This window comes from Falco cherrug, chromosome 4 (assembly GCF_023634085.1).
Source record: "Falco cherrug isolate bFalChe1 chromosome 4, bFalChe1.pri, whole genome shotgun sequence".
In the NCBI taxonomy this organism is placed as follows: Eukaryota; Metazoa; Chordata; class Aves; order Falconiformes; family Falconidae; genus Falco; species Falco cherrug.
Genome location: NC_073700.1, coordinates 18800830 through 18824263, shown reverse-complemented (window position 1 = coordinate 18824263; position 23434 = coordinate 18800830). Strand labels below are relative to the sequence as shown.

General features: G+C 43.4%; 1 protein-coding gene across 1 annotated transcript in view; it reads right to left on the bottom strand.

Annotated features, from left to right (window-relative positions):
• Nucleotides 1–2533: 2533 nt before the first annotated feature.
• Nucleotides 2534–23434, bottom strand: part of LOC102050380 (uncharacterized) — a 38079-nt gene continuing 17178 nt past the window's right edge. The window contains exons 5-11 of the mRNA XM_055710460.1: nucleotides 22756–22992; nucleotides 21259–21336; nucleotides 19786–20002; nucleotides 14711–14919; nucleotides 14111–14183; nucleotides 8883–9000; nucleotides 2534–2729 (exon numbers count right to left, since the gene is read on the bottom strand). Coding sequence (XP_055566435.1) covers nucleotides 2534–2729; nucleotides 8883–9000; nucleotides 14111–14183; nucleotides 14711–14919; nucleotides 19786–20002; nucleotides 21259–21336; nucleotides 22756–22992 — 1128 coding nt within the window. The remainder of the gene's footprint in view (nucleotides 2730–8882; nucleotides 9001–14110; nucleotides 14184–14710; nucleotides 14920–19785; nucleotides 20003–21258; nucleotides 21337–22755; nucleotides 22993–23434) is intronic.

Below are 23434 nucleotides of genomic sequence, written 5' to 3'. Positions count from 1 at the left end.
GAAGCCCTGAGTATAGGGGTGTGGAGGAGAGAGGTGAAGGTCAGCCCTTAGTTAGGGGAGAGGTGAATGCCAGTCCTTAGGAGGAGAAAGATGAAGGTCAGCCCTTAGGAGGAGAGAGGTGAAGGTCACACCAGCATAGGGAGAAGCATTTCCCTCCTGACACCTGCTTTTCTCCAGGATTCATTTCTTTGGCCAGAGTGAGGATGCCATGCAAACCAAAAATGCCGTGAGGGTGTCTGCCCATCACCCTGGGGACTTGGTACTGAGTACCGTACCCCCTCGGGCTGCTTAGTCCTGAGCCCCTCCTGTATCATGGAGCGAGAGGCATCCTCCACCAGCCCCAGCCGGCGTCCGCGTGGGCACACAGCGGTGTCTCCAAACAGGGTCCAAGCCCCACATCAGCCTGTGCAGGCAAACTCGCTCCTCTCTGCTCTGTCTGCTCAGCCCTTCAAAGGCAGAGCCTGGGGGCAGACAGATCCCAGCCAGACAAGCTGCAGTCCAAACACTGGAGGCTGCATAGTTAAGAGATCATTTTGATTTTTAATATTTTTTTTTAAAGTCTGGGGTTTTTTTTTCTGTCTGAGTTTTGTTTTTAAAGTTAATTTGAAGCTTGTGAAAGTCACAGCATGACCCTTGCTGGCTGAAAAGCTTCTTCCCCAAAACACCCGGCACCAGGGCAATGAACTCCAGCTTCCTACAATGCCCCATCAGTGCCTTTTGGCGTAACCTGCAACCATCTCCAGACAGAGAAAGGGAGTTCAGCCTCAGCAGCCTCTTCAACCCTTTGTCTTTCTATGGAGAAAGAGAAAACACTAGTTACAGTTCCAGTGCCAACTGCAGTTCATGTTTCAAATTAACTAAAGTTTGTTATTTTACAATTTAGGTAGGAGCTGCAACAAAACTCTTCACCAGCAGTCCAAGCGATAGTATACAAGCCCCTCTAGGATCCTTTGGAAGAGCTCCTGATGAGTTCACCAATGTTTGCACATTAACCTCTGGGTGAAAAGCCAGCCAGAGGGATGTGAGAATTCCACCGAGCCCTCCAGAGCATGACACAAAATGATGCAAGTGTGGGAGCTAGGAGAGAAAAGGTTTAGTGAGCCCAGAAAAATAATAAAACGTTTAAAACCTTAATTGTTTTTCTTGAAGATTTATCCAAAATTGAGCTCTCCTTAAGCCTGTGAGTTTGCAGAGCATTGTCAATAAATTAGATCATGCACACAAGGCAGGGATTTCAAGCCAAAAAGCTCTAGCCCTGAGTCGCTTAACTGCAACACTCCCCAGAAAAACGACTCGAGATGAAACATGAGATATGTATTAATTATCAATGGTCTAATAGAAAATTTAATGAAGACAAGTATCTTCTTGCACTTTATCCACGATAACGATGATAGTACGTCAGCGAGATGCATACCTTACAACGTGGCGGTGAATGTCAAGTCTGAAGCCATTACAGCAATTCACCACAATAATGGCTAGCCAATGTATGGACTTGTAGCACTTAATCAAAGTAATGACATTCATCCACAATTATTTATGTTATGGTAACAAAGAGCTGCCAAATGCAAAACAAATGACACGAGGATTTGCAAGTGAATTCCTTCCCGTAAATTCTCCTTAGGTTATGCTTAAAGGCCCTCAGGATGGAAGTCTGTATAAATTCAGAGCATTATCAAAACGGCAGTGTTATTGTGCCGTGTTTTACTGCCTAGAAGCAATGAACCCAGCGCTATTGCCGAAATGAGCTCTTCAGCCAACAGAGCTGTATTGGCATCATTTGAGCTGGCCCTGATTTACACCCGAGAGTTGTCTTCAGAATTTTACGGGAGAAAAAAAAAATGTGGAAGACGACCATTGCTTACATCTGCCTATCAAGGAAAACAAAGACTCAATTGTATCAACAGTTACACATGCATTTAACTCAAAGTATATGAGCAGTCCCCACTTACCTCAATGGGCTTTGGATTAGAGCCATTACAATTACCAACCATGATTCTCTATTAAGTGCAGTACTTTTCTTTCAGGGGCATTTATGTAGGTGTTTGTATAAAAACACTGTCAAAACCAAAGAACACCAGTAAATATAAAATGGCAACACTGAGGTTCAAATGCAATGAACTAATTTATTTTTTTTAACACTACATCCAACTGTTTTTCACCACTCACAGGCGTCACTGGAAAAACTTGAATACAAAAAATCACCTCAGAACAATATACTACACAGACCAGCTAATATTGATTGCTTTAAAAATGCCCCCTGTTAAACTAAATAATAGTCAAATCTCACTGCAGTAAATGTGCTTTTATATCATTAAGTACTAATTTAACAGAAATCCAAATGTATAGCTAATAACATGAAAATGTAGAAAATGAAAGATTTATATTTTTTTCTTTATACATATCTCCAAAGCTGTACTCAAATGAAGACGACAATCGTTTCGTATTAGCTGGCCCAGCCAAACCTGGGACTAAGCTAAACTCTTAATACACACTTTCCAATGTGACTTATGCCCCTGAGGCTGGAAGACGCCCCTCACCATAGGCTCTGGCCACCCTCGATGACCAGATTATGGCCGGTCATGTAGTCTGAGGCTTCGGAGGCCAAATAGACGACGGCAGCCTGCAGGTCGGTGGCCTGAGCCAGCCTCCCGGCGGGGATGTCCGCCAGCCAGCGCTGCACCAGCGGCTGCAGGTCCTTGGAGTGGATGAGTGGCGTGTCAACGATGCCCCTGCAATGAGCACACCCACCAAGAGTTTAGGACTGGGTTTTCCCCAGAAGGAAAGGCAATGCTTATAGGTGTTTGAGATGTTAATTCAGAAGGAAAACTGGGGAATAGCACCAAGAAGATGAGCAAGTCAGAGCTGCTCTGCCTCTGCTGAAAGTCATGATGCAAACTTGGGTAGCGCTTCCTTCCCATTGCCTTTTGCTGCTGATGGGCAGGCTTAGAGGTTCTCTTTAAAGTGAGTTAACACATACTACCTTCTTTGCTAATACACTACCTTACTTTTAGGCTACTCATAATCACCAGTTGGATGTTTTTTTACAGAAAACAAGCATGGCATTGGAACCTAAAGTGCCTTGAAGCAGGTCTGTCACAGCCCTTGGGAACTGGCATCCTTCTACCAATTTCTCTTCTCATCACTTTGCAGCATAATGTCACACAGCGTGTTTGTGTGCAGCCCAGAACCACAAAACAGCCTGACTTCCCATATAAGAAAAAACAGGGAAAACAAAAGCCAGTGCCCTTCTGGGCTCCAGACCCTTTCCACAGAGAGAAGGAGAGGCAAAGATAAGCACAGCATGCCCAGTGCAATTCCCCTTAAACCAATATCCTAACAAATCCCACCGCATTTGCCTGTCTGGCCTCTTTAACGTTAATGAGTGAGTACACCATTTATTAAAACTCTGCTAAGTTCATTTTCTGCAGGTGCCCTAAAAATGAGTGATGCTCCAGAAAGCACAATGCAGGGCGAACATTTGGCTGGCTTTTATGACTTTAACTGCGACTGATTTGTCATACTCCTCCTTAACAACATATTTGTATTTTGTGAAATGTATAATTTTTTCAGCCCCTGAACAAATATATTTACATAACTGTGTCTAACAAGAAATTACATTTAACTTCTCAGAAATGACAATAACTAAAACCTGAACTGCCAATTCCACTTCATTAGTGTGGTAGAAATGCATTCCAAATGTTAATAAAAATTCCAACATGCTGATAAATTAGCGCTTCTAAGGAGCATGTGACACCTTGGTTAACATATTCAACCTCAATTATATTTCTCTTCAGCACCCTGTTATCTGGAACCTTTGCTGGCAATCAGAGGTGCTGTTTTTCAGCGGCCAATTTTCTAGATAATGTAGCTTATCAACACTGTGGGTAAACTTGCCAATGAAATCAGGCTGCACTGAACCACACACACGCTAATTGCATCTCTTTTTTATGCATATTTACAGACTGTCACTTCAAAGAAATCAGTGGCCCATTGAGGCAGCCAGTTAGCTGGAAGAATTGCCTCTTGCAAATGAAAATTAGCAAACAAGCTAGTGATAAATATGAAATGAACAAAGTATAAAAATACCCGTTTTGTTCTGAAACTTCATCGGCATCCCAATTTATACTTCCAAGGAAATAATTTTGTGAGACACACTGGATTCTGGGTATGAGATTTACCTTTTGTTTTAAATGACGGCTGAAATCTGCTATTTACTCTGTTACAAAGTGGACCTAATTCAGACTTACCCCCAAACATTTCTGTTTTCACTAATCGGGCAGGATTTAAATATCGGCTTTATTTTAAATTGTAATAGTCAATAAACACCAGAGCAGTTCAGAAACACTGAGCGATGCAGCTCGCTTAACCTCTGGCAACGCGATAAAGTCAAATTCATTCCAGCATAGGACTGCAGACGGTTTACTTATTTCCCCCAAGCACAGCCCGCTGCTCTCCCCGCCTCGCTCTCCCAAACTCCTCAAAACCTGGATTTCTTCAGAGAGGATCGTGCTTTGAGCAGCAGACATGAAATACATTGGACTCCTTTCCCTTACGTGCCTCTCACTGTGCTTACAAAGCCATCAACATAATCATTCTGGCTTTATACTATCAGATACCAGAATAAGATCCATATGATTTTATTTTTTTTTAATTTACATATACGTCTTAACCCCAAGGGAATGCAGATCAGGGAATACGACCCACAGCCCTCCAGCACAACAGATTTTGCTGAAAAGAGGACATTTTTCAATCTGTTCAGAAAAACGATTTTTGGTCTGATCACAGCAACCTGTAAATAACAGCGCCGTGCTTCTCGCTGGACCTTGCTTTAGGTTCACTTCAAGAAGCAAACATTTAGATGTGTAACCAAACTTCATTACAAATTTTTGTTATATAAATGAGAAAAAATGTAGGGCAAAACTTAAAAGTTGCAAACACACATACTGATGGCACTATAAATATTAGGCATGTCATTGATACTACACATCTTCTGGGAAAGCTTTGGTGCCAAGTTGGGCAATTTAATGTTGTCGAACCCTTTTAGGCAGATTTTAGTTGGCTTCTAACGAGTTCCAGCAAAGACAACTGCCAATGCATTAATTCCCTACCTCATCTCATATGCAGTGCTGAGCCTATCAGTACTTTCTGTTGCATGTCAATGTAATATCAAACTGCTGGTACCTTAACGTTAGATACGAGCATCATTATTTCATTATTGATACACAGGACAATTTGAGACTCCAGAAAAAAAAAAAAAAACACCAAACCAAAACAACAAAACCCAAATGCCTAAAACATTTCCACTTCAAGAGATACTTTATGAAAAATATCACTTACCACATACTTAACTGGAATTGTTACGTGCGCTCAATCCCCAAATGAGAGCAAAAAAAGATTCCATCTGTGTGTAACTTGATTTCTTTCAGATGAGTTATTAATTTGAATGAGTTAAGTACACTCCACTTAATCAGGAAGTGTTTAATCACAAGATCCACTTAATTGGGACATCTCCCAAGGAATTAAGATTTAAGTCCAAAGATACTTACCAGCAACGACTGCTGCTTAATGGGGATAGTAATGCTGCTTAATTGGGATGCCTTCAGGTGACGCTGGGGTGCTCCTCCTGCCCGCTCTGCCTCTCCTTCCCCCGTGATGGGGTACACCCAAACATTGCAGTGATCCTGCCCTCCCTGTTTTCTGACTCCTCAAAGCCACCGGGCTAAAAGCCTGGCAGGGGACTGTGTGGCTGCCTCCGTATCATCCCAGGGGAGCAAGGCAGGCCTGCAAGGGGCAAAGCCTCTTTGCCCATCACAGCCCAAACCCAGGTCCCTGCAGCCCACAGTGGCTCATCTCCTGAGACTGCTGGATTTCACTGGGTCTCCAAAAAGGTGGCCTGGCTGCGGGTTGAGCTGAAGATCACCTTCCATTTGCCCATCCCAAAGGCCATCACATGATGACATGTTATGCCTTGTAAATCAAGCAGGGAGATACAATTATCTCAAAAAATGGATGTCAATTCAGTGTAATGGCTGCAAAAATGAAGCATTCCAATGCTGCATGTGCCAAAAAAGAGACACTCTCAGAAGTCCCCTGCTCCATCACACCCAACACACTTCACATGTGCGAGGGCCAGCAAAGGGACTAAAACACACTGTGGGTGGCCAGGCATCGGCCAGCAGTCAGTGCTCTGTGAAGGTCCCTATTCACACCCAGGTCCCCTCTGCAGCCTGATCCCTGTATCCCTTTCAGGAAGATCCAGCACCCTCTTAATTTTGCACAGCAGCAGCTACAAGGCAACTGCCCTAGATGGTGGCAGAAGGGCTGAGCACAGCTTCCACGCTACATGGGGACACTTGCTGCTGCATGGAGCAACAGGCTGAGTCAGCCAAAGCACCCAGGGAGTCTCAGCCACCTTCTCCCCAGCGGCACGAGGCTTGCCTGGCCAGCAAGAGAAGCCTGAATCTTGAATTTTACAAATGCAATAAATTGTCCTAAGGACTCTGCCATAGAATTTTATGCATTGATAACTTTTATGTATTGCTCTGCATAAGTTTTATGCATTCATGAATAAATTAAATTGAAAAAAAGTGAACAGATAGGAAAAGGGAAAAAAGGCCAAAAGGTTTGCATGGTGAAATAATGTTTAATGTCAGACCGTGTGTTTGGAGTGCTTAGGGCTTCAAAGGTACACTGAGAGTGCCTTAAAGCATTAATGCGAGTGGGAGGTACTGAAGGACACGTGTATTTTACTTATCCAGAGATTATCTTGGGTATCATCACGTCCTATACCTACCTCTGTGCTCCTTACACTCCCCCAAATCCTCTCCTGTTATAAGATGACTACATGTTAGGTGGGACATCCACGCTCAGAAAGACTTGGGCAGTTGGGACTTCCAACCCTGCAGAGTACTGACGGCACTGACAGCTGCGCGCTCACACTAGGGCTGGTGCCCGGTGCTGGGTGCCAAGCTCGAGCGGGATGAAGATGCCCCTGTGCCTCAGCCAGTCATGTCAAGGGACACGACAATGAGATCAGGGGGTCCACAGTTGTGGGGATGGGTCCAAATCTGCACCAAAAGGCAGGGTCACATCTCATACAGGCAGAAGGGTAAACAGGAATATTTATTCACTTTCAAGCTTTTGCTTGTGGTGAGGAGGGAGCTGAGCTCTATGAACCGCTGTAGGCTCCTTCTCTGAAGGCTGACCAGAGCCCGCCGGGTGTTCCTGGCACGGAGGGCTCAGCCAAAGCCTTGAACTGCCGGCAGAAAAACTCTGCCCGGGTCCCCGGCTGCCTTGGGGGAACTGCTCTGTCCAGAACGGGGGACCTTAAAGACAGCCAAATATTTGTGCCTTTCTCTGTGCCCTTTCTGTCTATTCCTCCACAAAGCAGCCCCTCCCTTCCTGTTGCAGGGTTTTGAGCTCAGAACTAGAGTTTAGGACAGGTGGAGATGATCAAAATGCAACCCTCTTTTTGCCTTGAAAAGTAGAAAAAGAGAAGCGTGACTATTATTTCTCCATGCTCTGACAACTGCCTCCAGAAACACAACTTCTTCAAATGAGTGTATGCTTCCACCTTACACAAAACAATGAGTTTTGATCATTTGGTGGGTATTTTTCAAATTTATGTAAGCCCCCTGGAAATGGGTAGTTCCTCCTCTAAGAGCCTTCTGATCTGTGATAGCTGTGAATGTGGCACTGCTGTCCCACCTCTGCTGGTACAGATTATCCGTGTGTTTTCAGACACAATTCCTGCCAGGTCCTGCTGCGCTTCCCTAATTCCCTTCATCTCCCCTGGCTCCCGAAAGCCAGTGTAAATTCACTAGCTCTAGTTGTGGGGACACTGTTGCAGTGCTGCTAGCACAGTGTGGGGAAAATCCCATCACAAACTGAGATGCTGCTTAAAGAATCTGTGGATCACATAGAGTGACGGCTGGAGTCACTGGTATAATTAGTAATAAATAATCATAAGGAAGACAGCTAGCGCAAGCAAGTGGAGAGCAGACTGACAGTAAAAACAGAAGCACTTGCCATTGAGCTCTGTGATTTTCTTTTTTTACTCCACTTTGCAGATTAAAATATGTAATTTGTTTTTCCTAATTTGATGTACATTATATCTTCATTATTACAATTTAACTCCTGGGTTAAAATCCTGCCCTTCTTACTTATTCTGATTGACTTCAATGGTCTACAGAATTTGACCGCTTCCAATTAATGCTATCCACTTGGGTTTCTGCTTAGCACTATCATGCACTGTTAATTGTTTAATAAAATGACTGTGTTGGGTATGAGTGTGAGAAATGGGGCAAGAAAAAGCGCATGTGGTAAGAAAACTTTTCTATGTGAATAAATACTATAAGACAAAACATACAGCTTTAAGCCTTTAAAAATAAGGAAAATGTAATTTGTAACAAATACATATATATTTACAAAATTACACCTGGCCTCCTGTGATTGTCAGAGCTGAACAGTATCTCGATTACAGCAGTACAATGTGGCTTTGAAAGTGCCTATATATTGTCTCAAGTAAAAAGGGGAAAGAAGTATTGTCTATTAAGTGTCAGAAACCTTTTCTTTAACCGCAGAAGGCTTGGACAGATTAAGGAAATATTTCATCTGGAAAAGAAATGCTAAAAACTACCCTTCACATTATTGGAAAACCTATTATCAAATACTAAAACCTCTTCTTAAATCCCTGAGTATACACAGCAACAGAGCAGGCTTGGTTCTAAGTATTTAAACCTTTGTTAAGGAAAAGACAACATAAAAAGGGATGCAATCCACCTGCTAATTAGAAACTTTATTTGCTGAGATACTGTTCATTTGAGCTTTTTAGAACATTTCATTCTCTTTGTACTCTCAAAATGAGACTACATTTTACTTACGGGGAAATGCAGTTGACTCTTACTCCTCTGTCAATCCACTCGGTTCCTAATGTCTGTGTTAATTTTACAACCCCAGCTTTCGAGGCATTGTACGCCAACTGCTTCTGCGGGTGCGGGACTAGAAGGCATTCAGAAATAGAAAATTATTTATTCTCCATAAATTAAGATAGCTTAGGTACTACACAGACAATTCCTTGCATTGAGATGAACTATTTGCCATTCTCCCTAACACTAGGCAGGGAGCAACAAGAATTTAGCCACCCACAACACAAAACTTTAAGTCTGTATTTTGCCATCTAGCATTTTTGCTGCAGCAGCTGGGCTACTGTGAAAAAACAGAATAAAAAAAAAAAAAGAAATAAAGAAATTGAAAAGGTCCCACACTTGGACAAAGCCAAAACTGATGTATACACAAATGCACATTCAAATATTATACATATATGTATGTTTATATACAAAATATGTTTATATACAAAATACTTATACACTGGAATACTAATAAAATATAATACAGCATAATGTCCCTGCTCGTGGTGGCGAGGGTGGAACAGGATGATCTTTAAGGTCGCTTCCAACCTGAACCATTCTATGATAATGATATGATATAATATGATATAAGTGCATAATAGATTTTATATGCCATATTATGTTATATATAGCTTCTTGGAACAAATTATTCTCCTTAATTTTTAAATTATACGTAGTCTGAAGCAAACACATCATATTATCTAATCAGTGTTTGTGTGGATGTGAGCACAGGTGCATCCCAAAAATTCAGAACACCCACCACTTTCAAAATCCGAAGCTTTTGAAAAATGTTTCAAAGATGTCACATGTCAGTCAGAGAAAGAAAATGATCAGCTTGCTAATTACAATGTTCAAGCTTGTTAGTGCTGTGTGCTGGAGCGGCTCTGCCCCTCCACCAGCTCTCACACTTGCAGTGTTCCCGGCTACTTAAGGACAAATTCCCAGTGGGTGTAAAATGCTTTAAACCCACAGGAGTCAACCCAAATCCGTCCAGCTGTTGGGATTTACACCCACAAAGTGTCTCCCCTCGGACTTTTCTGGCTGCCATCGTGACTTCATTAAACAAATGCAGTGCAAAGCACTGATCCATAATTAGCTCCGTATCAGCACGGAGCATCACTGAGGTGCTGACTCTCATGGAGGGAGAGTGGGGAAAATCAGTGCTAAATATTGCAAATAAATAAATAAATAAAAGTCACAAAGGCAAGCAATTGTAGCCTGTGGGGTTGGGTAACATGGAACCCTGGAAGAAAGTGAAGCGCTGCATTTGTGTAAGGCACAGCAGGCAAACCCCACAGCATTTTGATAAAAGCACATAAGCAGAACTGGTAGGTTACATTAATTTATTAATATAAGCTGGTGGATCAGTTCTAGATCACTACCATCCACAGTATCCTAACACATCCACTATTGCATTTATGGACTAAAACTATTGGTTTGAGTATGTCAATTTAAAGGGCAAAAAGAAGTCGATAAATTGAGTTATCCGAACTCTGAAAGAGCTAAAAACCCCACTGCAAATTACTGAGCATGTGAATAAGGAACTTTGCTTTGAACATAGATGTTTGTGAACAGATTTAAAGGACATACATGATGGGAGCAGCAATTAGCGTTTCTTTTTTCCTGCATGTGCTGAAGGTTTGCTCAGAACTCAGAGGCCTTTTGCTTGCCATAAAGAGCATTTCACACCATGGACTCCCTCTGCCAGCATTTTTTCTGTACTCATTTTTTGTCCAATATGAAATAATTTGCATTTTGACCAGCAGAACTGCTTTGCCCTCTGCATGTGCCTGTTGCTCCCCAGACACAGCACACTGTGTGGGCTCTCGAAGAGATGTGGAACGTAATTTCTTGATTAATTGCCATGCATCAGTTCCAAGTTACATACAACTTCGGTAGTTAACCTTGTAACCTCCAAAAAGCAGCTCTTTGCTGAAGTTTCCAAACATGTCTGTTTGTGATAAATCATTCGGCGTTTGTTAAGAGGATAAGAGTTTTGGCACTGGCTCTGCACCTTCAGCGCACGTGGGTGAGAACAGCAAGTTGCTGCAAGCTATCAGAATCAGCTTTCTGTTTTGGGGTGGATGCTGAGACAGGGTTTTCCAAAGTCCTTCTGTGTAAATGCTTTTGTCTTTATAAGAACATCTAAGGAAGGTAATTCAGCAGATGAAATTTCCCCCTCCGAGACATTTGGCCCTGCTCAGTCGGAAGAGCTCAAGAAGAAGCCGATGGATGCTGCGAGGCTCTGGCGCTGGGTGGGCTTTCTGCAGCTGAGCACCCTGCGCCGCCTCCTCTTCCCTTACCTACAGTGGTCTCTTATAGACAGCAGAGTATATCTGCAACCCTCCAAACTCATACAAAATGTGGCTAGAGCTTGTGAATAAAGCTATGCCTCCAGCAGTGCCACCACAAAAATATGAATTTATAAGGTTTCTGGGAAGCGAGGGCACTCACTTCTGTTTCAGACAGAGAAGATGGGAGAAAAGCAAATAAAAATGCAGCCTACATCAGCTGCATTACATTTTAAACACCTGTATCCTGGTTTTGGCTGGGATGGAGTTAATTTTCTTCCTAGTAGCTGGTGGAGTGCTGTGTTTTGGATTTAAGATGAGAATAATGTTGATAACGCACGGATGTTTTAGTTGTTGCTGAGCAGAGCTTACACTAAGTCAAGAGCTTTTCAGCTTCTGCCTCCCTGCCCGCGAGGAGGCTGGGGGGCACAGAGAGCTGGGAGGGGACACTGGAGGGACAGCTGGCCCCAACTGGCCACAGGGACATCCCGTCCATACGGTGCCGTGCCAAACAATAAAACTGGGGGGACTTGGCAGGGGGGTGGCAGCCACTGCTTGGGGACTGGCTGGGCATCAGTCAGCGGGTGAGTGATTGCATGTGCATCACTTATTTTGTATATTTTTCTACCATCATTATTTTTTTTTCTTTTTCTGTTCTATTGAACTGTCCTTATCTCATGAGTTTTACCTTTTCTCTGATCTCTCCCCCATCCCACCGGGGCAAGGAAGGGAATGGCTGTGTGGTGTTGAGCTGCCTGCCGGGTTAAACCACAACAACCTGACACACTGTTTTTGCAACCTTGTTCGGTGCATAAGGGTTCTAGCCCGACCTTGAAGCAGCCACGTAATGACAATGAGAGGTGCATACAGAGAAGACCAGACCACTCACCACTAAAGATATTCACTGCAAAATTTACAGACCTGAGTTACACCTGTGCAAATTGCAGAGCCGCAGCAGCCTTGTCTCCGCTGCTGAAGCATACGTCTGGAATAATTCCAGTCAAATACCAGAATCAAAATGCACATATGCAAAATGTATGCAGCTTATCTTCAATTAATTAAAACTGATTCTGAGCAGTGTATCTGAAAAAATCACAAACAAAAACCTCCCTATCCTGCTAAGTGTCTCCTCATTTTCCTGTATCTCTGAGAAAGGACTCAACCTACAACAACAACAAAAAAAAAATTATCCCCTAACTATTTCTAGAAACATTTCATACTATGCCAGTTGGCCAACATACTTAAATAACCAACCAACCAACATATTTATTTAACATTCAGCAGATGGACATGATATGAACATCGTGGTTTTTAGTCGTAGTTTTATAACTACTAGATATTTTCAATGCCAAAATTCAAACAGGTTCAGAAGGTAAACACATCTCTGCATCTCTTAACTTCTGGCCTAGCATGCATTAACTTTCAATGACATTTAAACACATCTTGCGATGACCCTTCCAGGCTGCTCTCAGGGTTTCTTTCCAATGCTCATCCCTGCTCCAGGACCGACACTAACCTGATCCCCACGTGGGTCGCAGTGGACGTGGCATGCCAGCCAAGGAGGTGCAGCCCCCAGCTGGGGCTGGATGGATGCTGCGGTGGCACAGCATCACCTCCCTGCTCAGCAGAGCTGTGCCAGGGCCCGAGGGAGAAGCCGGGAAGCGCCTCTCCATCAGCAGTGGAGAGCACTTCTGGGCTGCACGAGCCAGGCTGGGAGCGATGTCCCAAACCAGCAGCCCCCGAGCTGGTGCTGATTTCCAGAGCTTCATAACTTTCTCATAGGGCAGAATGCCTCCCAGTAAATTTTGCCTTGTGACAGTGATGTGGGTGGTGACAGCCCAAGCCCAGACCAGAGCCCCCACCGTGCAGAGCAGAGCATGGAAGTCACAGGCATTTGAAATTTAAAGCTCTACATTCTTTTCAAAACTATTTTTCTTTGGGAGATTTTGTAACTCTACAAAGCTCCGGTGGAGGGACGGTGCCTGTGTTTCAGCATAAGTAAAACAGCTGGTAAAGACACTTGAAAAAAAGATTAACAACAACATTATAAATGCATTTTCGAAGAAACATTTAAAGTTACTGTGCAATAAACTGAGCAGAATGTCACAGAATGTCAAACTGGGCACAGTAAAAATAAATGTTATTCCCAAGGAAAATAAAAAGACTGCATATTTATGTAACATTCAGCAGATGGACATGATATTAATACAGGGGTTTTCAGTTGTACTTTTATAGCTACTAGATTTTCTTGCCTAACTTGGCAACCCAAGGCACCATTTGATTTTTGGATTTAGACAATACTGCAACAGATGTCCAGACCAATAAAATAAATTCCTAAAGGGCTATGCTTAATTTGTGTAATTGATCAATTTTTGTTACATGGGCTTCAGTTCACCAGCATGTAACTGCCTTCCAGATTAGCTCAGCAGTAGGGATTTCATTCCATATGTTACGATGGTTTATTGGCGCTTTTGACGACACTGCTGATTCAGCAGCGTTGGTGGAGACACCTGTTGGCAACAATAATGAAATAAAACCCGTGGATATGGGGCAAAAACCAGTGCAAAAGCTTTCGGGTGGCTTGTAAACATCAGAGGGGCCGAGCTTCCCACACTCAGCCGTGCTCGCCTGGAATTACTGGGGAGCGCCCTGCACCTCTTCCATGCCATCACGCCATGGGAGCCAGAGGAGGTGGCTCCGCCTCTTCTATAAAAAGTAATAAGTGCTCTAAAACATAGAGGACAGATAAATGTTGAAAAATGATATCAATAAAAATTTTGTAGTACATTTCCTCTAATACAAAATGTCAGTGATTTACTCCTTCCCAATACAGGTTTAATTGATTCAAATAGCATCGGTAGTAATTAAAATATGGATTCTGAAGCACAACTGTTAGCTCTCATCACTCACCTATTAAACTTGCCATAGATGCTGTGTTAATTATCTTCCCATATCCTTGATTCAGCATAATGCGGCCTGCAGCCTGTGACAGAAATTAAAGGAAAGACCAGTGACCCTTTTTGTGATTGTGCTAATAATGACATGATAATAAATTAGTCTTCACTTTTCAGAAGAGTTTATGTGCTAACACATTTTTTTTTAAGCACTTGATATTAAAACTCGGTATAAAAATGGCTGATGCAGGAAAAAATCCCATTGCCATTTCAGACCCTCTTCACTGTTGGCAATATTTTTTCAAAATAACCACTACTTGTTGGGAATGGCCCCCAAAGTTTTCTGGTTTTCAGGATGTGTCAAATAACCACCCTCCAAAATATCTGGCCATTCTTAAATGCCTGGGCTTGGACAGCCAGTCAGTACCAGCTGCTTTTGAAAATATTGATAAAAATCTGTAATTGATATGAAGCAAATCTCTCCCTAACTCCACCAAAACTAGGACCAATTTTATTGTGATAATTAGTGATAAAGTGTCATTAAATCTCAGTAAATAAATGCTTTGAAAATTATTATCCATTTGTGAAACAATCCAGTACAGCAGTTCACACTTACTTGGCAGCACAAAAATAATCCTCGCAAATTAACGTTAAAAGTTTTGTCCCATTCTTCTAGCGAAGTATCTTCGCTTGCAGAGTTCATGTTGATCCCCGCGTTGTTGCACGCGATGTGAACCGTGCCCCAGCGAGCCACGATCGTGTCCACCACCTTTTGCACATCTTCGGGCTTGCTTACATCTGCTGCCAGGGCAATGCTTTTGATCCCTGTGGTAAAGGAAGAGTGAGGAAATTGGTACAGGAATTCACAGAGAAATTTAAAAAAATACATTCTATAATTATTTATAATCATACATATATATATATATATATATAAAAAATGTATATGCCACCTTAATTCATTGCTCCACAAATTGTAGCAACATGTCTGTTGTTGTAATACTGTTCTGATAAAGTTGCTAACCGGTGCAAGGTTTGCTTTTCGGAGGCAAACGGAAAAAGCGAGGGATAAGAGTGGAGTCTCCACTGCGCCAGGAGGAAGCTTTGAACACTGCACCATCTTCTGTCCGAACCTTCAACTGCATCCTCCCGGCTGCCAGGTCCACCGAGCATCACTCCCGGCTGCATGGCGACAGCCCAGCAACAGGATGAGGCAAAGGACTCTCTCATTTGCTCAAATGTACATCTTTTTATTTCTTTATTATTTTCTTTAATGCCACTTCCCCCCAAGATGCAGCAGAAACCAAATCAATTTATCCAAAAAGTGCTCTCTGGGTGAACTACAGCATCCAGACAGCCAGGAGCCTCAGGCAAATCCAACCCACTTCCAGGTGGGAGCCAACTGGCAATACCTTCAGGTTCACGGGTATGGTAGTCACGGTACGCGGCCCGATTAATTGCAAGTCACACTACCAGAATAACACAAACATTCAGAAGTTAAGAGATTTACTGGATTTGAAACATGCAAAAGTTGTGCTTTTTTTCCTAGAAAAACCCAGACATTGACTTTTGCACCAGTGCTGATCTGTAATGAGCTTCATTTAATTTACTATCAAAATCAGCTTTAAATACCCTTATTATTAAACAAAATAAGCAACCTACTGAGGCACTTGATGCCAATGGGTTTATACCTGTCCTGAAAGTCAAACAAGGCCATACCAGTAAGGGCTGTGGTGAAATGGGTCCTAGCTCCTGAGGAGGGACGCAGCCACTGGGGCTGGAGCAGAGAGCAGCTGTCTGCAAGCAAAGACTGCGCAGGTAGGAAGCTACAGCTATCCAAGCAAGATTTTAGATCATTCTAATAAAAAAAATAAAAGAAGCCTTAAACCTAGCTAGGAGAATAGAAGACGACTCCCTAAACGAAGCTTTGAGATGGAAGTTTCCATGAAAGCCAGGCAAAGCAACAGTTGCCCGGCAATGTTTGAAGAAAATGACTGGAAAGAGGCTTTTGGATGGGAAAAGCTCCTCTTGATCTCCCGTGCCTCCAGGAGCCTGCCAGAGCACACATCCTGAGGAGACGCTGGCCTGGGGTGCTGCCCACACCGGGCCATGGGAGCCAACGTCCCCACTGGCCTTCAGCGGTGCCACGGTCCCCCTGCCTTCCACGGCAAAGGAAAGGGCAGACCCATAACACAGCCACCAACAAAAACGAATGCACATTCTGCCATGAAAGAAGACCTCTTATTTTATTGCAGGTTTTATGCTAATTAAGCTGAAAGAATAAAAATAGCCAGACAGCCCCCGTTGCTCCTCCTAATTGTTATCAAGACACATAACGTACAGGGAGCTACTGCAATCTTTCTTATTCAATTTACAGACAAAACGGGTGCAAGTGTGGTACTAATGGTAACAGCAGAATGAGGCTCTTCACCTGCCCTACAACTCTGACCCCATGTATGGCTTCATCTTATAAGACAGTTCATAAAAACAAGACAAAACATGCCACGTGTGAGTGTCTAGCGAAGAAGCGGCGAAGGCACACTCACTTCAAACTACAGTCCCACACTTGACCTTAATCAATTCAGACGATATACCTGCACTCCAAGAGAGGGAAAAAGCCCTCTTTCTGTCTCTTTGCTGTCCCCCCAAACCATCTGTTACAAATAAGAAATAAAATAGAGTATGGAAAAATAGCTTACAATCTGTAGTCCCAATCAGAGGTAAGAAACCCAACACACAAGCACGCTGCTGCACGCATGACAGTACCAGTGCATCTCTACAGTCATCAGTTCAGTGTTGTGATGCTCTTGGAGGCAGTTTTGTGATGAGAGGGGCAGGAGAGGAGCCCAGCAGCTCCGTGATGGAGAGGCATCAACATGCCGAATCTGCCTGAGGTGTCCTTCTGCAGGGGACATGTACACAGCCCCGCTGCCACGGGCTTCATCTCTGGTCCCTCCGTATAAATGAGAGTAATACATTGCATATAGACAAGAAGATCAGCAGTGACATTGTGCAGAAGGCATTTGCATAGTTTACAGTGAAAATGCAGGTTTTAAAAATCCCATCAGACTAATTCTTCCCTTAAGGTACAGGCAGTGATTCCCCCCGAAGACAGAGGGGTATGTAGTAGAAGGTAACCCTTAGGATTTTTTGGTTATGTTTCATTGGTTTTGGTTCTTCTGTCAGGATCCATTAGCAACTCTTGAAAAAGGTATTCACGCAGGATCTAAAAACAAAGACCCCTGTAGTCAAGGGACATACACCCGAGCTGCCTCACAAAGCTAAAACTGAGATCACAGAGGTTCTGATGTTTAAAACTCATCATGAAATGATAGCACCATCCCAAAAGGCAGTAAAGGGCTTCTTGCTATAAGAAGCAAAGAGGCTTTAAGAAAGCTGAGCAAAAGGTTTCGGAAAAGTATCAGTATTGGGAATGACTTGGGGCACTGTGCTTCCAACTTTGAGTTAGAGATCCACAACCAAAGGGGGTGTGGGGGGGATATCACAGTTCCTTTGTGCTTATTATAGCAGGAAAAATATGTCTTAATATTACTATTGCTTCAATTTACGCTTGTGAATATTTTGAGAGTAAAGCTAGCTGAACCTTTTTGTCAAAATTTATTTCCAACAGAGTACGTTACTTCTTTGAAGCAAAAATGTTTCGTGGAGACATATTGATTTCAACAAAAGTTTTCAAGGGAAAGCTTCTGAGGTCCAGGCTAGACTCTTTAGTTACCTCTGGAGAGAAAGAGATTGAAAACCTGACCTTTTCAGATCCTTTCCAAAAACGGGCATTTGGATATAATTCCCTTTCACAAAGGCATTACAAAGTTTGGGTTTTGTTCCAACAAGGAATGACAATAAATTTGAAACCTCAAAAACCATCATGAGTTGGAATAGATGTGCCCTGAGCAGCTGCACTGGTCAAGTTGATAGAGAATATTTGACCTCAAAGGATAAAGATGTGTAAAGACTGAGAAGCAAGGTTTTCTTTACTTTAGACTGCGATAATATTTGCTATGCCTCATGACCCCTCCAACTGCATTTTGTAATGCACACACCCCCACCCATCTCCTCCGGGCTTGCAGCCCACTGGTGAAGGAGCAGAGATGTAGGGCAGCTGCTGAAGGATGGATGATCAAACTCAAATAGGCTGTTGGCATCCCAGGTCTCATGGCTCTATCAAGTAGCCCATTTCTATCCAAATAGCTCTACTTGATATGCAGGATCTCACTGTGAAAAAATGTCCAAAAGGCAAGTTAACTTGTAGGGCACAGCTACTTCGTGCCAAGACCATATGGCTTCAGTGCATAAGAAAATGAAAAGCTTCAGGGAAGGAGGGACTGGATGACTGAAGAATTTGTAATAGGAGCTGGATACTTGCTATTCTAGGTCGTTATTTGGGATCAGACCAGCAATCAAAGCTTTAACCATTATGCTGATACTCAAAGTAAAGTGTCTCCTGCTTGCTAGAGCTGCAGTCCTACAGACTGAGACTTTTTGTTTAAGAAATTCACTGAGGAGGCTCAGGATGATATCGAAACCAGAACTGAACCATTCCTCGTCCCTTCCTCAGGAAGCTGATTGAGGCTGGGTAATAGAAATACATCTGCAGGGGCTGGTTTTGTTGGAGAATACAGTTTCCTATGGCCCAATCCCTTTCTGAAGTCAGAGTGGAAACACACCAGTGACTTTATCCAAACGGGAATGTGAACATTTCCTGGGTAAAGCTCTGTCTTTAGAGGCAATGAAGTACAGAACTTTGAAGAAGGCTCAGTTGTAATCTCACAAAAGGAATTATAAAATGAGCGACACTTCCTTTCTTTTGTCATTAAAATTATATTTCCAGTTTTCTTTTTCCCTTTTACAATTGCAGTTTAGCCTGACTCTAGGGGGAAATTCCATTTAATGTTACATTTTCTGTTTTTACTGCTAAAATAGAAGTGGCTGGTAGAGGATTTTACCTCTTATTTGGGATTTTACTTATGTCTATTAGTATTGTCTTCCTATTTCTGACCTTGCATGCATGTTTGAAAGAACTAGAGCTGAGGGTTTCAGAAGTGACTTTGCTTCAGGTTGAGGGCATAATGAGTTTTAGGCTGACAATACCTCTATCTTGTCTTCAAGTTTTGGCTCATGGTCCAGACATTAGGTACCAAAGCGGTGCCAGGGAGGGGGTGTGTGCTTATGGCTTTGTAGGCCATGCCTGTCATCCATCCTTAGTGAAGCTCCAGGTGCCCTAGCCCCTGCACAGTTTGGTCAGAAGAACACCACCTCTGGTTGTGCAACGCAGGTCATACAGCCACCGTGTGCGAGGGGTGGCCCTTCGCTGTCCCTGTCAGTCATGGCTCACTGCTGTGGTTTCCTTTGGGCACTGCTGGTAAGGAATTTTGTTTGGATCACTTTGCCTCTCTGCTTGAGTTTATATTGATAAATAACTCTCACAGATGATGTGATCTTGACGACTGTTTGCTGAGACAACACTAACATCCAGCCTGAGCAGGAGAAGCTGTGTGACCATGGCATGTATTTGCTGTTTGAAAATCCTCTGCTCTAACCTATTGCCCATCAGGGCCGGATGGAACATGACTGCTCTGCAGAGAAAGGGTCAGGTTTGAACAAGGAAAGCAGCCCATTACAGCACTCATCACCAGACTGTGTACAGCAGGACCTGCAGGTCAGTCCCGTGCTTACCTTTGAGGCTGAGCTCACACACCACTGCTTCTGCCTTTGCAAGGACCAGATCCACAACAGCAACTTTAGCACCAGCTTCTCCCAACGCATGAGCAAAGGCTCTTCCAATTCCCTGCCCTCCACCTGTGACATAGGCCACCTGGCCATCCAAACGCAGCCGGTCAAGGATGAGGCGCCTGTTGTAGCCCCAGAAGACATCATCCCTCACCACTTCTTTCTATAAACACAAACATATGTACATCGCACAATGAGGTGCAAAGCTCAGTAAGTGATAGCTATGCAGGACTCCGCCTGTGAGAATGAAGTGGGAGCACAAACAGGGATCCACATCTTCTTGGCTCACTATTTAATACAAAGGGTATGACTAATTCAAGCCAAAAAGCATCCTTATCCCTATAGATACTAGGCTCAATAGGAGCACTAACGTGCAAGACAATGGAGCAGAAGGGCTGTGGTTTGGGAAGATGCACCGATCACTCCGCTTGAGAGTAGGGTACAGTATTTCCTGACCCAGCTTCCCATGGGAGATGTGACAGGTACAATCTCTTAGAAAGTGGCTGATTAAGTCTTGCAGTTATTTCACCCCCAGGGCCCTATCCTGCCCTCAGGATCAGGGGGCTCCAGGAAGGCACGGAGACTAAGTTTCCAAAGGCAGGATTTGGCTCAAGTGGAGTGCAATCAAAATATCTGCACAAGGCTGGTGCACCAATAAAGATATCAGCCAATAACTTAAACCAAGCTGTCAGCCGATCAGCTGCCATACATCATTTCCCCTGGCTGGAATCAAAATGGAAAATACAAGATGTTTAAGATACTGAGTTTGAAATGCCAGAAATTACTAGTGGGTGTAGTTTTGGGAGCACTCAGAAACTGCAAAACAATTGCGATGTTTGGGTCTGGATTTACTGAGTTAGGCTATTATGATTCCAGATGGGAATTTCCTTACAGCTGGATGACACCCATTACATAAAATGGAGAAAGAGAAAAGCACCATCTTTTCCACAGGACAAGTAAAATCTAAGGCCATGAAAATACTCAGTTCAGAGACTGTAGGAGGGCACTGTGTGCCACTTTGGGGCAAAAAAGAGCTACTTCAGGCATATTGCATTGGTTCATTACGGTGGGGCCCCAGCTCCATCTGCCCACACACCCAGCACGGGAAGGAATGGAGAGCACCGGGCACAGACACCCAGCAAGCAGCATGCCAGCTGCTCCAAAGATCTGTCACAGCACCAGCACAGCCGATCCAAAAGACATTGCAAAGAGTCAGCATTTAACAGCTTTAGGGCAACCTTGGACTAGTGAGGCTAATATGTGCCAAGTCCTAAGCTGGTAAGTCCATGCTGCACAGCACCATGGCATGACAGAATGTGAGTTTGGGCTCTTGTCACCAAACCCGTGGAAATTATTTTGTCATTGTCCTCAGCAGAGTCAAAATTTTCCTAGAAGTGCTCACAGAGAGGAAATACACACCTTGGATCGAATCACTGCATCTGGAGGTGCAGGGTTCCTTCGAATGATGCTCAGTCCGCTCTGCACAGGTAAAATTATCTGCAAACATAATGCATACACAGACAGTTCTCAACTGCTTTTGTACCTGGCTTTCTATCACCCAGATTCCCCTGATATGAAGAATAGCTCTTCCTTCCTTAGACCACAGCAGCTTTTCTCCTATTCTTTAGCTGAAATTCCTTCCAACACAAATATGTCAGGCATTTGTATTTGCTCACATTCCTCTTCCAAACTCACAGCTTCCCCAAACGCTAGGAAAAAAAATGCAATTTTTTGTCTCTGTTTTCTAAATCACTGCCAGCTGCTGAGGTTTCTGGGTTTCTACTGCCTGGCTAATGCTGTCACGAGGATATTCCACTCTTATTCTTGGAGCTCAGCAAACCATAATAGCAACGCTTTGGTGGTGTTCAGCATTTGCTACAACATCTGTCCTGCACCCATAGATGAATAGGTTTTGCCACCTACCTCCTCTGATACCATTATCACACTCTCATGAAAGCTACACTCTGCTGGAGATTCGATACCAATATCAAACGATTAGAACATCGGATACAGACACAACATGTTATGCTCATGCACTGAATGGCTAACAGTAAGATTCAGGGCATGGAAAACTGTCATTAATCTTTCCCTCTTCTACAAAGAAAGGCTATTGCTCCTGGTGCATTCACTGGGAGTTGTGGTGATGATAGAATAAATGCAGAATCACAGGAGGCTCCTCTAGAAGCCATCTGACCTGCAGGTAGACAAGGACCTTAAGCCTATGAGGTGCACACCAAAACCCTCCGGGCATGAGCCCCATGCCCCCGTGCAAGGGGAGCTATGGTGGGGTGGGGGATGTGCCTGGGAGGGAGGTGGCAGACCATGTCCCACCATGGAACCAGCTTCACAATGCAGAAGGGCAGGCAGCGAGCTGGCCATGCTCGGTGAACCCCCGCAGCCACAGCAGCCCCTCCACCGGAGCAGGCTTTGCAGCCTGGTAGCTGCTGCCCCGCGGTAGCATCATTCACACCCGCTTTTAAAGCCTGGGAGGATGTGTGTCTAATTTTGCTTCTAAAGTCACAGTGTATTGTTTATGCATTCTATTACTTTTTTTTTTTTTCTCCTGTTGGAATAGGACTTTGTTGACTCCTGTTGTGCTGGTGATGCCCCACAGCCTCCGAAGCCTTTGTAGCAGAACAGTGGTTCCTTGGTTGCACTGTAGAGCTGATTATTCATTCCTAAGTGCTTCACTTTTATCTTGCCTTTAACACTCTATATGATGTAGACAAAGAGTAGGGACCATTTCTGAATATAGAAACTCATACATAAACTCAAGTGAGGTGAATTATAATAAAATTTGAGTTCATTTTAGGTCTTCTGCATAATGGCACCGACAAAAGAAACATTTTAAAGAGTACTTTGCAAAATCCATAGATACAGTACCACAGGCACCTTAACCAATTGCATTGCACTAACCTGCTCAACACGAGGATCTGAGTTAATCACTGCATTTAATTTTCTGACAGCTAGTACATTCTCATCAACTATGTTCTCCAGGTAGACTTGTCCTTTCATGAGTGTATTCTCTATACAGATCACTGCATCCATTCTCAGCAAGTGGTTATCCATGACAAAGCTGTAGTAGTTAACAGCGTTCCTTTGATCAGCATCAATAAAGACTATATCAAAGTGCTCATCCTCAGCATGTAATGTCTGGAAAAAAAATTATGTTGGAGAAAACAGTAATTATTTACCTGAAAATTTAAAGTCTTGCCATTAAAATGTCTTTTATATAAAACCCAAACCAGAGGGAACACAGTTCTTCTAAGGTAACACTGCTAGAATTACTTGGAGATCTTGGGAGTTTTCCATGCTTTGCAAACAACTCTTCAGCAATGCTGGTGCCCAAAACCTCTCAAAAAACCCCCAGATTATAAAAGAGGATGGCTCATCCCAGCTTGTGGTGTTGAGAGTCACAGCAGAAACATCTGCATATCTAGAGTCAAAGAGAATTGATCCATGGGGGTAAGAGAGAGGACTGGCACCAAACCCTGCAGCTGAGGCGCTGCAATAAGTTGTCTCCTCAAAAGAGGAACTATCAACAAATTGAAGAGTGGCAATTATATCAGTCTCGGAAAAGGAGGCATAAGGCTGA